At 35.8% G+C, this 15,202-nt stretch overlaps 1 protein-coding gene across 1 annotated transcript in view; it reads left to right on the top strand.

The window, feature by feature from the left end:
• SOS1 (SOS Ras/Rac guanine nucleotide exchange factor 1) overlaps positions 1–15,202 on the top strand; it is a 127,609-nt gene that overhangs the window by 39,499 nt on the left and 72,908 nt on the right. Inside the window, 1 exon segment of the mRNA XM_070477008.1 lies at positions 10,530–10,655. Within this exon segment, the coding sequence (XP_070333109.1) occupies positions 10,530–10,655 (126 nt within the window).

The raw sequence follows: 15,202 nt of genomic DNA, 5'->3' as shown, positions 1-15,202 counted from the left end.
TGTTTAATTTAAATCTAGATTACTGAAACAAACTACCAGTCAGGAATACTCAATGTTTTTCCTCAAAAGTACTTTTTTATTGGTTGATGCACTTAATATGCTTCACTTAAAAGGGATTTTAAACTACACATTTTCAGGAAGTTATATTACTAGACGATATTTGGTGCTCACTAATAACACCATTTTACTGAGTGGTAGGCCAAGGAGCAGGTCAGGAAGCAACAGTTAGAACTAAACATGGACCAACAGACTGGTTCCAAATAGGAAAAGGAGTACGTCAAGGCTGTATATTGTCACCCTGTTTATTTAACTTATACGCAGAGTACATCATGAGAAACGCTGGGCTGGAGGAAGCACAAGCTGGAATCAAGATTGCCAAGAGAAATATCAATAACATCAGATCTGCAGATGATACCACCCTTATGGCAGAAAGTGAAGAAGAACTAAAGAGCCTCTAGATGAAAGTGAAAGAGGAAAGTGAAAAAGTTGGCTTAAAGCTCAACATTCAGAAAACGAAGATCATGGCTCCCGGTCCCATCACGTCATGGCAAATAGATGGGGATACAGTGGAAACCGTGGCTGACTTTATTTTTTGGGGCTCCAAAATCACTGCAGATGGTGATTGCACCCATGAAATTATAAGACGCTTACTCCTTGGAAGGAAAGTTATGACCAACCTAGACAGCGTATTAAAAAGCAGAGACATTACTTTTCCAACAAAGGTCTGTCTAGTCAAGGCTATGTTTTTTCCAGTAGTCATGTATGGATGTGAGAGTTGAACTATAAAGAAAGCTGAGCATTGAAGAATTGATGCTTTTGAACTGTGGTATTGGAGAAGACTCTTGAGAGTCCCTTGGACTGCAGGGAGATCCAACCAGTCCATCCTAAAGGAGATAAGTCCTGGGTGCTCATTGGTAGGACTGGTGTTGAAGCTGAAACTCCAGTACTTTGGCCACCTGATTCGAAGAGCTGACTCATTGGAAAAGACCCTGATGCTGGGAAAGGTTGAGGGCAGGAGGAGAAGGGAATGACAGAGGATGAGATGGTTAGATGGCATCACCGACTCAATGGACAGGGATTTGGATGGACTCTGGGAGTTTGTGATGGACAGGGTGTGCTGTGGTTCATGGGGTTGCAAGGAGTCGGACACGGCTGAGCGACTGAACTGAACTGAACTGAGGCCAAGGAAAAGGGAGTTAAAAAGGTGGCTCTCTTACAGAATTGCTATGGTGATTAGGAGCCCCAAATAAACAAAGACAAATTATCACTAGCTTTTTAATTTCATGGCTGCAATCACCATCTGCAGTGATTTTGGAGCCCCAAAAAATAAAGTCAGCAACTGTTTCCACTGTATCCCCATCTATTTGCCATGAAGTGATGGGACCAGATGCCATGATCTTAGTTTTCTGAATGTTGAGCTTTAAGCCAACTTTTTCACTCTCCTCTTCCACTTTCATCTAGAGGCTCTTTAGTTCTTCTTCACTTTCTGCCGTAAGGGTGGTGCCATCTGCACATCTGAGGTTATTGATATTTCTCTTGGCAATCTTGATGCCAGCTTGTGCTTCCTCCAGCCCAGCGTTTCTCATGATGTACTCTGCATATAAGTTAAATAAGCAGGGTGACAATATACAGCCTTGACATACTCCTTTTCCTATTTGGAACCAGTCTGTTCCATGTCCTGTCCTAACTGTTGCTTCCTGACCTGCATACAGATTTTTCAAGAGGCAGGTCATGTGGTCTGGTATTCCCATCTCCTTCAGAATTTTCCACAGTTTATTGTGATCCACACAGTCAAAGGCTTTGGCGTGGTCAATAAAGCAGAAATAGATGTTTTTCTGGAACTCTCTTGCTTTTTCAATGATCCAGCAGATGTTGACAATTTGATCTCTGGTTCCTCTGTCTTTTCTAAACCCAGCTTGAACATCTGGAAGTTCACAGTTCATGTATTGCTGAAGCCTGCTTGGAGAATTTTGAGCATTACTTTACTAGCGTGTGAGATGAGTGCAGTTTTAAGTGCAGTATGTGGTAGTTTGAGCATTCTTTGGCATTGCCTTTCTTTGGGATTGGAGTGAAAACTGATCTTTTCCAGTCCTGTGGTCACTGCTGAGTTTTCCAAATTTGCTGACATATTGAGTACAGCACTTTCACAGCATCATCTTTGAGGATTTGAAATAGCTCAACTGGAATTCCATCACCTCCACTAGCTTTGTTCTTAGTGATGCTTCCTAAGGCCCACCTGACTTTGCATTCCAGGATGTCTGGCTCTAGGTGAGTGTGGGTGATCATACCATTGTGATTATCTGGGTTGCGAAGATTTTTTTTGTATAGTTCCTCTGTGTATTCTTGCCACCTCTTCTTAATATCTTCTGCTTCTGTTAGGTCCATACCATTTCTGTTCTTTATTGAGCCCATCTTTTCATGAAATATTCCCTTGGTATCTCTAATTTTCTTGAAGAGATCTCTAGTCTTTCCCATTCTGTTGTTTTCCTCTGTTTCTTTGCATTGATTGCTGATGAAGGCTTTCTTATCTCTCCTTGCTAGTCTTTGGAATTCTTCATTCAAATGGGTATATCTTTCCTTTTCTTTCACAGCTATTTGTAAGGCCTCCTCAGACAGCCATTTTGGTTTTTTGCATTTTTTTTTTCTTGGGGATGGTCTTGATTCCTGTCTCCTGTACAGTGTCACAAACCTCCGTCCATAGTTCATCAGGCACTCTGTCTGTCAGATCTAGTCACTTAAATCTATTTCTCACTTCCACTGTATAGTCATAAGGGATTTGATTTTGGTCATACCTGAATGGTCTAGTGGTTTTTCCCACTTTCTTCAGTTAGACAGTTTAGGCCCACACTTAACTTCTTCACTGCTCTGTCTCTTACGAAAGTAGTTACTCTTGTGACTGTTTAATGTTTTGTTTCTCTCTTGTACTTAAAATCTCTGTGAAGGCAGGAACTACGTCTATCTTATTCCTAGTTTCTAGCACAGTATCTGTTGAATGTATACATGTGTGCATCATCTAATTTGAGATCTAGCCTTCTTTACTCAGAAGGTCAGAAAATGAATAAAATTTACAAAAATATCAAGAATTCGCAGATGACATTGACCATTTCATCTTCTAGAAATGAAAGCATAAATATGAAGAAATGTCTTTAGTTCATCTTGTCAGATCAGCTTAGCGATTGTGCATCAAGGAACCTGATCTGTTTGAACAAGACTGAATTTGGAAAAAAGTTAACCCTGCTGTTGATTCACCAGATGTTAGAATCTGATGCATAGAGATTATAGGCACTGAATTGGTGTGTTTTGTTAGGTATTCAAGTCACAAACTGCCATCTGTGGTATTTTGGGGGAAAATGTCAGAGAATAGACAACAGACACATGTATTATGATTTGCTCTTCTAGCTTTAACGATGCCTCTTGGAATGGAATCATAACTTTTAAAGTAAGATGGAATGAGTAGGAACAGTAGGGTGAAAACGATGGGAGTTTTATAAAGAGCGACTACCTGTATCAGGACCTCACTAATAAGGGATTTCTTACCTTTGAAAGGCTCTTGAGCATGAAGATTAAGAAAATGCTTGAAGAAGAACTAAAATATACATCAGAGATTCTTTCCTTGGGTCAGTTCTTTGTTTTATTGGTGGGAATGCTGTTATCACAGTAATTTAAAAAAATTTTAGAAAGGTCATACTTCTTTTTAAAGCAAAATAAATGATAGATGATATAAACTTGGCACTTGACATGTTTGGAATTTGATGTGCTTAGTTATTTTCTGTGGGAAAGGACATTGCATATTGTCTTCTTCGTCACTCATGTACACACAGCAGAAAAGCAATCATGAAATTTTTATTCAAATTAAAAATAAAATGAAAAAATTTTAATCTGAATTTTATGTATACATAAGTATTACAGAGCTACATCAATTTGATCTTTTCAGTATAGTTTTTTTTTTGTTCTCTTTGAGAGGAAGAGGTAGTTTATTCATTCTTCCTCCTTTTTTCCTTTCATCCACATTCCTGCTCTGCCAGGTCCCTCCAACCCATGTTAATAACCTAGGTTATATTATTCCATATTTTTCTCTATGTTGTCATGTTCATGTATAAATGTATATAACACATTTGGAAGTGTGTATGATTTTTTGAATGTTTCTGTACTTTGAAGTTTTCTGTCTTATTCAAGAATACTTTATGGAAATCTGTTTAATGGCAGAGCTCTGATTTATTAATGACTACATAGTTGTATTAGTTGACCGGGGTGACCATAACAAAGTACCATACATGGGGTAGCTTAAACAACAGAAATGTATTTTATTATAATTCTGAAGGCTTGAAGTCCAAGATCCAGGTGTTAACAGAGTGGATTTCTTCTGAGGTGTCTCTTCTTGGCTTGTGGAAGGTCTTCTCCTTGTATCTTCACATGGTCTTCCCTCTGTGTGTATCTGTATCTAAACTTCCTCTTCTTAAAAGACCACTAGTCATATTGGATTAGGCCCACCCTAATAAAGACCCAGCTTCCAAGTATAGTCACATTCTGAAGTAGTAGGAATTAGGACTCCTGGTATGAATTTTTACGGGACACAATTAAGCCCATAACAGTAGTATTGCATACTTTATTCAAATATTCGCTTACTGATGGATGTTTGCTTTCCAGTTTTTGCCACTGTGAACAGTGTTGAAATAAAATCCTGTTATGTATATTCTTTTATTTGGTTAAGATAAATCCCCAGGGGTGTGTTTGCTGGGCCATAGAATTTATTTTTAATTTTGATAGTGGTTGCTGGATTACTTTTCAAAAAGCTGTTATCAGCACTTCTGCCAGCAAGGTAATAGAATAATCTTTTCTGAACATTCCTGTCAACAATAGGTGATATTGATCATTTAATTTTTGCTAGTAAAATATTCTTTAATTCACATTTCTCTTGATTCTGTTCCTTTTGAGGAACATTTCATATATTTGTATAGGGAAAATTTTAAATGAAAAACTTCAGTAAGATTGTAAAAAGTTATTTTAAGAAGAAAAACTCAAACTACCATCTGGGTATGTTGCCAGTTCCCACTTAATGAATTGAGTTTCAAAAGTTGATTTGTGAATGCTTGTGATTTGAAAGGCACTCTCATGGAAAGGCAGTGATAGGAACAGTGATTGTCAACCTACCTATAAAGCATGTAGTACAGATAGGACATGGACCTGGCTTTATTGGAGGAAAGATTAATAATAATGGTATTTCTGAATTAACCACCACTTATGTGCTTATGGGAGGTTCATTAGTTGTATGTAGGTAGACTTATTTCATGTACATAATTGGATAATAATGCATATTCATAGGAAAGCTTAGATATACTTAAAGACTGTTGCATATACTTTAGTTACAGTAACTAAAGTACAAATATATATTTGTGTATTTATTTATTTATACAGAAAAGGTTCCACCGCCAGATTTTATGAGAGCCTTCAGAAGCTATCTATAGCTGATACTCACTAAAGGTGTGTGTGTGAGATCAGTTACAATATGCATCACATACTTACCTATGTATGGGGGGTGGCATTAAAAGAATAAAGAAAAAAATTCTTTTATTTATTTATGTATAGTTGATGTCTCATTTCAGTAGATTGGGGTTCAAAATAAGATCCTGTTTTTATTTTTATTTTTTCATTTATTTTTATTAGTTGGAGGCTAATTAATTTACAATATTGTAGTGGTTTTGCCATACATTGGCATGAACCAGCCATGCATTTACATGTGTTCCCCATCCTGATCCCCCCTCCCACCTCCCTCCCCATCCAGTCTCTCTGGGTCTTCCCAGTGCACCAGCCCTGAGCACTTGTCTCATGCATCCAACCTGGGCTGGTGAAGATCCTGTTTTTAAAAAATAAAAGCAAATGGCTGGATCCCTCTTATTAAAATATAAGCTCAGTAAGAGCAATTTTGTGTATCTTGTTCACTGTTGATCTCTGACATTTAAAATAGCATCTTACACACAGTAGACTTCCAGTAAAAATTTTATGAATGAGTCCCAGTTTAGGGGGAGAAAGAACATTTTTCTTCATTCTTTCAATGCCCCCTCCACACACTGATAAATATGCATATTGTAAGTACACTCTCACTCACACCTTTAGTGAATATCAGTTGTAGATAGCTTCTGAAGGCTGTCATAAAATTTGGCAGTGTAACATTTTCTGTAGTCTTGTATCATTTGAGTACCATTTAGATTCATTTGAGTACCATTTAGATGGAATGAAACACTTTAGCTGTAACTGCTATCTCATGGAAGAGAAGTGTTTTGTTTTTTTTTTAATCCTATCTATATAGGAAATGCTACTTCTGCCTGCTCATTAAAGAAATCTCTTTAACAGCATCTTTGAAATAATAAAAAGCAAACTCTGTATTTCAGGAATTGGTGCTCTGCTTATCTTTAAACATTTATCATTGCCATTGTTTTTCAGTCAGAGGTTTTTGAAGTATTGTTTCATTTTTAAGGAATAAAAGTAATTTATTAGTCTCTGTGTAAATGAACTTTATGATCCTAATTTGACAGATTTAAGATATGATAAAGGTTAGTCTCTAGAAATTTAGATGAACAGTTCACATCATGCATTCTTTTCTATTTAACCCTAATCCTTTGTTTGATATATTTACCTGATAGGTTTTATTTGACTCTTAGTAACCATCAGTGGGAAGATCCCCTGGAGAAGGGAAAGGCTACCCACTACAGTATTCTGGCCTGGAGAATTTCATGGACTGCATAGTCCATGGGGTCGCAAAGAATCAGACACCGGACACGACTGAGCAACTTTCAGTTCAATTCAGTTCAACCATCAGTGAATAAAACCATTTGAATTTTAATTTCTAAGATTTCATGTATCATACAATGTGTCAAACTTAATATTTTAACTATATGTGACTGAATTACAAGCAGTATCATGGTTGGGGTGTTTTTTTAAAAAACATTAGCATTTCAGCACAGTAACTAAATACAGTTGAATTGATTCTACATAGTAAATGATTTTAGTTCTGACTGCCTTTATATTGAATGATTTCTGCTTTAAAGTTTTATGTTCCTGAAATCAACCATACTCTGTAGCTTTCACTACCACCCCTTTTCACTCTTAATTCTGAGAAAAAGATATTTTTTTACTTTTATACCTATAACACAGAGGCTTTGAGTGTTCCCTGAATGTCAGAGGTTTAGTGTGAAAAACAGAGAAAATGATTCTGTAAGTAGACAAACAAGGCCTTGCCTAATGGGAGCGTCAGTAGAGGAAATTTACAAGGGAACAAGTAATTATAATTCAGTAGGACAAACCCAGTAACAAAAATGTGATACCTAGTACAAGGATTAGCACAGAGCAGAGTATAAGGCCCATAGACCAGGGGCAATTTTTGATTAATCTCTATGTATCCAGGCTGGTATTTAATAGGTTCAATAAATCAGTTAAATGAATGAGTAAATTACTGCCTTAGAAAGAGACAAGAAGCAAAGAAGTCTTCCCAAATGAGATGAGATCTGGGTTTTGAAAATCAAATAGGTAGACAAAAGGGCAAGAGAATGAATGATGGCTGTGGAGAACAGTGTGAGTGAAAACTGCATGCCATGTTTCACACACTGCAGATAGTATGAATTGCTTCAGCATAAAGTGTAAGCTGAAGAGCCGCTAAAGATGGAGCTGTATTAATGAAGAATTATATAATTTCCAAGGGGCTCCTTGAAAAACAGCATTTTAAAAAATGTAATCTGACCGATTTACATTTTCTTGAACACTTTCTAAAATGTGTTTTGAGGTACCTAAATCACTTTTTCAAAGGGCTTGGGTGTTTTTTTAAACTTAATTAGAATGATTGTTGATTAAATATTTTAATCTTAATATTTCTTACCTCTAGCAATTTAGGTTTATGTCAGATTTTTAGTATATTTATAATATTACATAATACATGAGTTCCTTTGTGTAATCGAAGATCATTTTACCCATTTTGAATGGGTAAGATGATTTTACCTGTTCAGATCATAAGATTCATAGTGCTGCATTTACATTTATGGTATGCTGGTGTTACTTAAAGTATGACCACTATTCAAAGCCAAGTTTTATATAGAAACCCACTATATAAATAGATACATTTCATGGACATTCTATTCCTTATGCTGATTGAGCTACTAGACACTCCCCATAGGCCTCCAAGGTTTGACAGTCTATGGTTTAGTGGAAAGAGCTTTGCCCTAGATACCAGGAGGCCCAGGTTCAGCATTGCTAGTTAGCTATGAGGTTGTGGGTGTCTCCTTTTTATCATCTGCTAAATAGAAGGACTGTGTGAAATAACATCTATAGTCCCTTTTACTTCTAAAATTCTGTGGTTTTATAAATGTGTAGCTATATTTTATGTGATGCTGGAGCCTTGAATAGGAATGTAACCCCAATTATAGTGAATTTTCCAGGACTATCTTAGTGAAACTAGGGCCTGTCTATGTTGTTTTTCATTTGTGAGATATAGTTCTATGTGTAAGATAGTTTTTCTTGTTCAACTTTTATAATAAGTTCCTCTCCCCATCCCCCATGTCATAGTACAGATTTTGGTAGGGTAGGTGCAGATATCTAGCCCAGAATTTGGTGTATGGGTCTAAAACTGAGGAGAAAAATCAGATTTGGAGTCATTAGTCCATGGGGTTGCAAAGAATCAGACATGACTAAATGACTAACACTTGAACTTTCCATGTAGGTGATAAAAATTTGGAAGTAAATGAGATTAGTTAGGGGAAAGAACAGAAGGAGGGAGCAGACAGATAAGAATGGGCTCCGCATTTGAGGGGTGAAGGAAAATATGTAACTCTGTAAGAAACAAATAGAAAAAGAAAGAGAGAAATAAAAGAAGCAGATGGGATTGTGTGTCACTGATAAGAAGAGAGAGTTTAAAAAATGAAAAATTGAGCCCCCCCCAACACCAAAAAAATCCTATCATGATGTTAGGGCGCACTGTTCAAGATAGATGAGTCAACCTTGAAGGTAAAGGGTGTCTACAAAAACAGTTTAAACCAATGAGGGTATGCAGTTCTGTGTATAAAAGTAAAACTGTCGTCAAAAGTTCCATTTGTGTTGTTTTAAAAAAAGTTTTTTAAAATCATGCTTAGTGTTGAAGAGGAATCCATTTACAAAGTTTGTTTTGGCTGGTGAATAGAAAGCTGAAAAACATCTGGGTTCTGGTCTGTACTCCATCCATTATTTTAACTGCACAAGCATTCAGTCATCTAATAGAGTGAGAGATCTGTAAACAGATCAGTTGTTGTCAGGTTGGTAACTGCTATACCAAAGGTGACAAAAAGTTCTTGGGCAAATGATTTACGCCTTGGGGGACTCAGTTTCTTTACCTGTAAAATAATAAACAATTATTATTCATAGTTGATGTAGCACTCTTCACACAGTTTTGAATTGTTGTAATGTTATTTGCTTCTAAAATATTTTTCTTTAAAAAGTATAAGTGCATATATATGTTTATATACATATCTGTGTACTTAATATATGTTTAAAAAATTCATTATATGGTACTCTTGATAAAAAAAAAAAATCTGTCCATACTCTGAGTCTGTCGAGCCCTCAGCTAATGGAGTGTGTATAGTAAGACAGACCATACTAAATGCTCTTGGTTGGTGAGTACTGTCTACTTTAATCCAGTGAGAGTTCTACCATTCTCTGAAGACTTGAGCATTTTTGAAACATGTATTGTTTGTCTTCTGAATTTTATTTTGCTGCCATTTTTAAAAGTAGGGAGTGGTTTTGACCCATAATGAGTGACAAAGGGATGCAAGTAAAGACTGTCTTGCTGGTTATGAAAATTTAAGTTTTACAAACAGCGGTGGCTGAGATGCCTTCAATGAAATGGTTGAGGAAAATGAAGGTAAAGATTGCTGGGCATTTATGAATAAGTGACCACCAAGTTATCTTCCTGAAGCATGGACAGTCTCTCATTGTCAAAAGTGCCCATTTTGTGTCCTTTGAATACAGGGTGACTTTGTATTCAAGACATTTATTAGCTTGTGTTATGTGCCCTGTACAGTGCTAATTGCTGGAGTTATTTTGTTGAAAAAAAATAAGATATAGGCCTCTTGAGTGTTACGATTTGGTAGGAAAGATAGAGTTAAACAAGGGACATGTAGGAGGTAGATTTTGCCCAAGCACTGTATTGAGCCAGTGTTCTACCTACCACTGGTTCTTAACAGAATCCATGTAAACTGCATCGTGTATCTCTGGCTCAGCCTGTCCCTCCCTCTCAGTATTCCCACACTCTAGGATAGGCATGGTTTAAGAAAAAAATTCTGAAATTTTGTAATTAAGTATCTGAATCTCTAGAAACATGTCAATAAGCATGTATGGTGCATGTGACAAGAAAAAAGGTTAAGAATTTCAGGCTAGGGTAATAACATTCAAATCTGTATTTGCAAGCCAGACTATTTTCTTGAATACAAACACCACACTTGTAAAAATTATTTGCTTTGTTTATTTAATCAGATTAAACAAACTTTATTTTAATTTCTTTTTGTCTCTAGGTTCAGGGGCAAGTTCATCCAACCCTTGAGTCTAGTGATGATGCTCTTCAGTATGTTGAAGAATTAATTTTGCAACTATTAAATATGCTATGCCAAGCTCAGCCCCGAAGTGCTTCAGATGTAGAGGTATGATCAATTTTGCCTTATATCTAATATGTGTGTTTTTTGTAATATCAATGAAGAGGGGAGATGTTTGCTTTTCAGTTCCACACAATGTCTCTATGGTATTTTTAAAATGATGACTAGATTTCTTTTAACTTGGTATTGAGTGTCTGCTAGCTTATATATGTTTTTGCATCAAAGTATTCCATTATTTGCTTTTAATCTAAAGTCAACTTTTATTGACCTCTAAATACTACTTCTTGATGCTAGAATGACAGATATACCTTTAAGAGTGGAATATGTCGAAGTGTTTTTTTTTCTTCTTGTTGTTTTTTAAAGTCAGTGATCATTTCAAAAGCATTTCAGCCAATCCTTTGATCTTCAGTGCTCTGTGTATTTTTAGATAGGAAGTGAACCCCTCCCCACCAATTGGAATGGAGGGAAACATCAAAAATCTAGGAAGGAAGATGTCACAAAGATGACATGGCTCCTGTCTTTTTATGGCTTGTAGATTAGTGGAGATACAGGTAGATGTATGGGCAATAACATAATGTGATGTCTTGTGAGTAAAGGGTATGTGGGAAACAATAAAAAAAACAAAAAGCAAACTAATAATACAGACTTTGGGGCTTAAGTTTGGATTCTCAGAAGAAGAGCCACCTAAATTGAGTTCTTAAGGAGTCAAGTCTGAGAAGAGAAGAGAGAAGGTGTGAAGTACCAACGATAGGAAATGGGAGGCAGAGCTGGAAATACAAAAGGAGTTTTCTGGCAATGATGTCAGGCCATTTGACTTTGAAGACCTTGAACGTATAGTGTACAAATCTTTGCATTTCTGACATTGCTTTTGTGGTACTTGTGTGGGCTCAAAAAAGACAGCTGAGTTGTATGGTATTTCACCATGGCTATACAATGACAGAACAGCAGGGCAAGAGGATTGTGGAAATTAGTAATAGCAGTGCTTTACAACCTTTTTCAGGACACAACACACTAGAATGTAATAATGATTTTGTGGCGCATAGTGACTGGGAAGGAGGTGTATCTCCGTGTACCCCCACTCTGTTCTCCTGAGGCAGTTAGGGATTGATACATAGTTAAATCCAGTAGGAAGCTCAGCTGAAAAGAGCATCAGAGAATCAAATTGGATAAGGGTAAAAAAAAGAAATTTAGTAACAGCTGATTTTTGAGTGCTTGCTATAGTATCATATTGCTCTAAACACTTCTATGTTTATATTTCATTTAAAGTAATAACCCCATGAAGATGGTACTGTTTTTCCTGTATTAGAGTATAAAGTCCAGAATATAAGTTCTTATTCACTACCAAATCCCCAGCACCTAGAACGATGTCTGGCGCTGAGAAGGCACTCGGGAAATATAGGTTGAATGAATTAATGTGGAAACTGGAGCATAGAGAGGCTAAGTAAGTTGCCCATGGTTATAGCTAGTAAGTAGTGAAGCCAAGACGCTAAATCAGAAAGTCTAAACTTTAGGGCATACATTCCAATAAACTCTCTGTCAGTTAGGAGAGGGGCAGGTAGATTGGAAAAACATGGAGGAACAGGGATTTCCCAATAAGATCAGAGAGCTGATAACACTAGAATACCTGATAGAAATAGAAGAATACATTGGGATTAGAGACAAAGTTGTTAGAATTTAAGATTCTTAAGGTAACATAGTTCCAAAAGCAGGATGTCATAGATTAACTGACCATAGGTGAGTGGGTTTTTATCTGGACTTTCTATCCTGATTCATTGATCTATATTTCTGTTTTTGTGGCAGTACCATTATTGTTTGGATGACTGTAACTATGTAGTATAGTCTGAAGTCAGGGAGACTGATTCCTCTAGATTTGTTTTTCTTTCTCAAGATTGCTTTGACTATTCGAGATCTTTTGTATTTCCATACAAATTAAAACTTTTTTTTTGTTCTAGTTCTGTGAAAAATGGCATTGGTAATTTGATAGGGATTGCATTGAATCCTGTAGATTGCCTTGGGTTGTATGGTCTTTTGACAGTATTGATTCTTCTGATCCAAGAGCACGGAATATCTTTCCATCTGTTTGTGTCCTCTTTGATTTCTCTCATCAGCGTCTTACAGTTTTCAAAATAACAGGCCTTTTGCCTCCTTCGATAGGTTTATTCCTAGGTATTTTATTCTTTCTGATGCAATGATAAATGGGGTGTTTCCTTAATTGTTATTTCTGATTTTTTGTCATTAGTGTATAGAAATGCAATAGCTTTCTGTGTATTAATTTTGTACCCTGCAATTTTACCGAATTCGTTGATGAACTGTAGTAGTTTTCTCGCAGCATCTTTAGGATTTTCTGTGTATAGTATGATGTCATTGCCAAACAGTGACAATACTTTTTTCCCAATTTGGATCCCTTTTATTTCTTTTTCCTTCATCTTAGACTTTCTTTTTACCCTGTGAACTATATCCTTAAATTTTAAAAGTTGGCTTTCCTTTTCCTTTCATTTTTTTTTCAACTTTTTTCCTTTTCCTTCATTCCTAAAGAATCTTTGTAGTTTCTAATAAGTTTGTCACTCACAATTAGATTTCCAAAGTGATTGCTCATTATTTTCTACCTTTCTAGGCAGAAAAAAAAAAAATTCTCCTCCACATTCTAAGCCTTTATTAATAGCACTTTAAAATGCCTCTGGGTCTGAATATTTGCACTCAAGTGCAGATATAGGAATTTTTATAGAGCCTAGAGTGTTTGTATTGGAATTAATCTTCAAGATTATCTATCTAGACACCTTTATTATGTAAAGGAAAAGACAGGTTCTGCTAATAAGAGACAGAGCTGAATTGTGAACCTAGCTCTTTATATTTTAGTTTTCCCAAGGCCACTAAATGTCAAAGTGGAGAGTCTCAAATTTTAAAGCAAAATTGTTAATCTTGAAAGTGGCAGAGTAATAGACTTTAATTCATGGATCTTTTATTGACCATTTCTCCTTGGGCTTCTTTACCTTAAATTATATAAGATAATTGTAAAAAGAAATTTTACTTTTCTCTAGAATTATAATTAAATTTTCCACTACAAGAGATAAAGTATTTCTTCCAGTCTGGCCTTTTTCACAATCAAGGCATCTTTTTGACCCTATCAGTCTTTCCCATGATCTTTGGTAATACTTCTCAAATAAACAGTCCAGTAATACACTAATAAATAAGTTAAAAATGTTTTCTTCATCATTATTATTTTCCCTTTCTTGCTTTCTCTTTTATCATTCCTGACTTTCCTTCCCCTTCTTTCTCAAGACAGTAGATAAACTTGGAATTAGGTGGATAAGATTGAGGTGAGAAGGGATTGCTGTTGTGTTTTCTTTCTCTTCTACTGTTTGCCTCTGTAATTCTACCAGTAGTTTTTTTTCCCAAAGATGTATGTTAAGTGTATTTAGAATTGGTAGGTTGAGTTCAGCTTCTGTTCTATTACACAGCTTTCTACCACCACTATATATCAGTGCTTTTTAGACTCTAGGTCATCACCCCTTATGCCCAACTAAATTTTTATAAATGAATAGGAAAAATCAGCGCATTGCCTATAGTAAAAGAAAGTTTTGTTTTAAGAAACTTTGTTTCAGTTTACTATGTATGTGATTACAAGGGTGTGATGTAAAATGTATTAAAGAAAGAAAGTGATGTCGCTCAGTCGTGTCCGACTCTTTGCGACCCCATGGACAGTAGCCTGCACCAGGCTCCTCCGTCAATGGGATTTTCTAGGCAAGAGTACTGGAGTGGGTTGCCATTTCCTTCTCCAATGTATTAAGAATTTATTATTTCTTACTATGCACTGAAGTTTGCCCACCCCCATGCCTGCCAGTGAGCTATGGGGTTATACTATTATAAGGTTTGTAATCATGGTTATACCTATACCTATTCAGTTAACCATGGGTTAAACCCATCAATATGAAATTTTTAATTGAGAATTATGGTAAAGTTAGTCTAAAATCTCATAATCGTAATTTTTGGATGAGCAAGTGTATAATAGTGACTTGGAAAAAAGGAAAAGAATTCTTGTTTTGAATGTTCCTTTTCACCCTTTTCCTCATTCCTTTATTATTTCTTTTTCACTTGCCAAACTCCCCCAGTATTTTGGGCCTTTGTATTGCCTTTATTATATAGGTTATAGTATCCTAGCAAATAGCTTTTCAACTAGACATTTGAAAATGTTTGTTAACTCCATTTTTAACTACAGTAATTTTTTTCATTAGAATTAAAATGATCACTTCTTACATTTGACAGCTGACTTTGCCTTGAGCACAGATGAAGAGAAAATTTATTAAGCTTGAGTGGGTTAAACTATTTTCAGTTCATAAATTTGTTCATAACATGTCATGGAATTACTGTGTCCTTTTTCCTACAAAATATCACATAGTGATCTCTTCAATAGCAATTGCTAGGACTTTCAATTTACATTTATTATAATTTTACCTAATAATTTTTACATATTACTCGCTAAATATGGAACAATTCAAAATACATGTTAAAATTATGTAATAGTGACCTCTACTGGTTGTAATTATGGTATCCTGAAAGTGGATTTTAGAAACTTAAGAGGTTGAAAGTGCCTTTTG

The sequence above is a fragment of the Odocoileus virginianus genome, chromosome 2 (genome assembly GCF_023699985.2).
Source record: "Odocoileus virginianus isolate 20LAN1187 ecotype Illinois chromosome 2, Ovbor_1.2, whole genome shotgun sequence".
NCBI classification, from domain to species: domain Eukaryota; kingdom Metazoa; phylum Chordata; class Mammalia; order Artiodactyla; family Cervidae; genus Odocoileus; species Odocoileus virginianus.
This window is presented reverse-complemented; position numbering and strand designations above follow the sequence as displayed.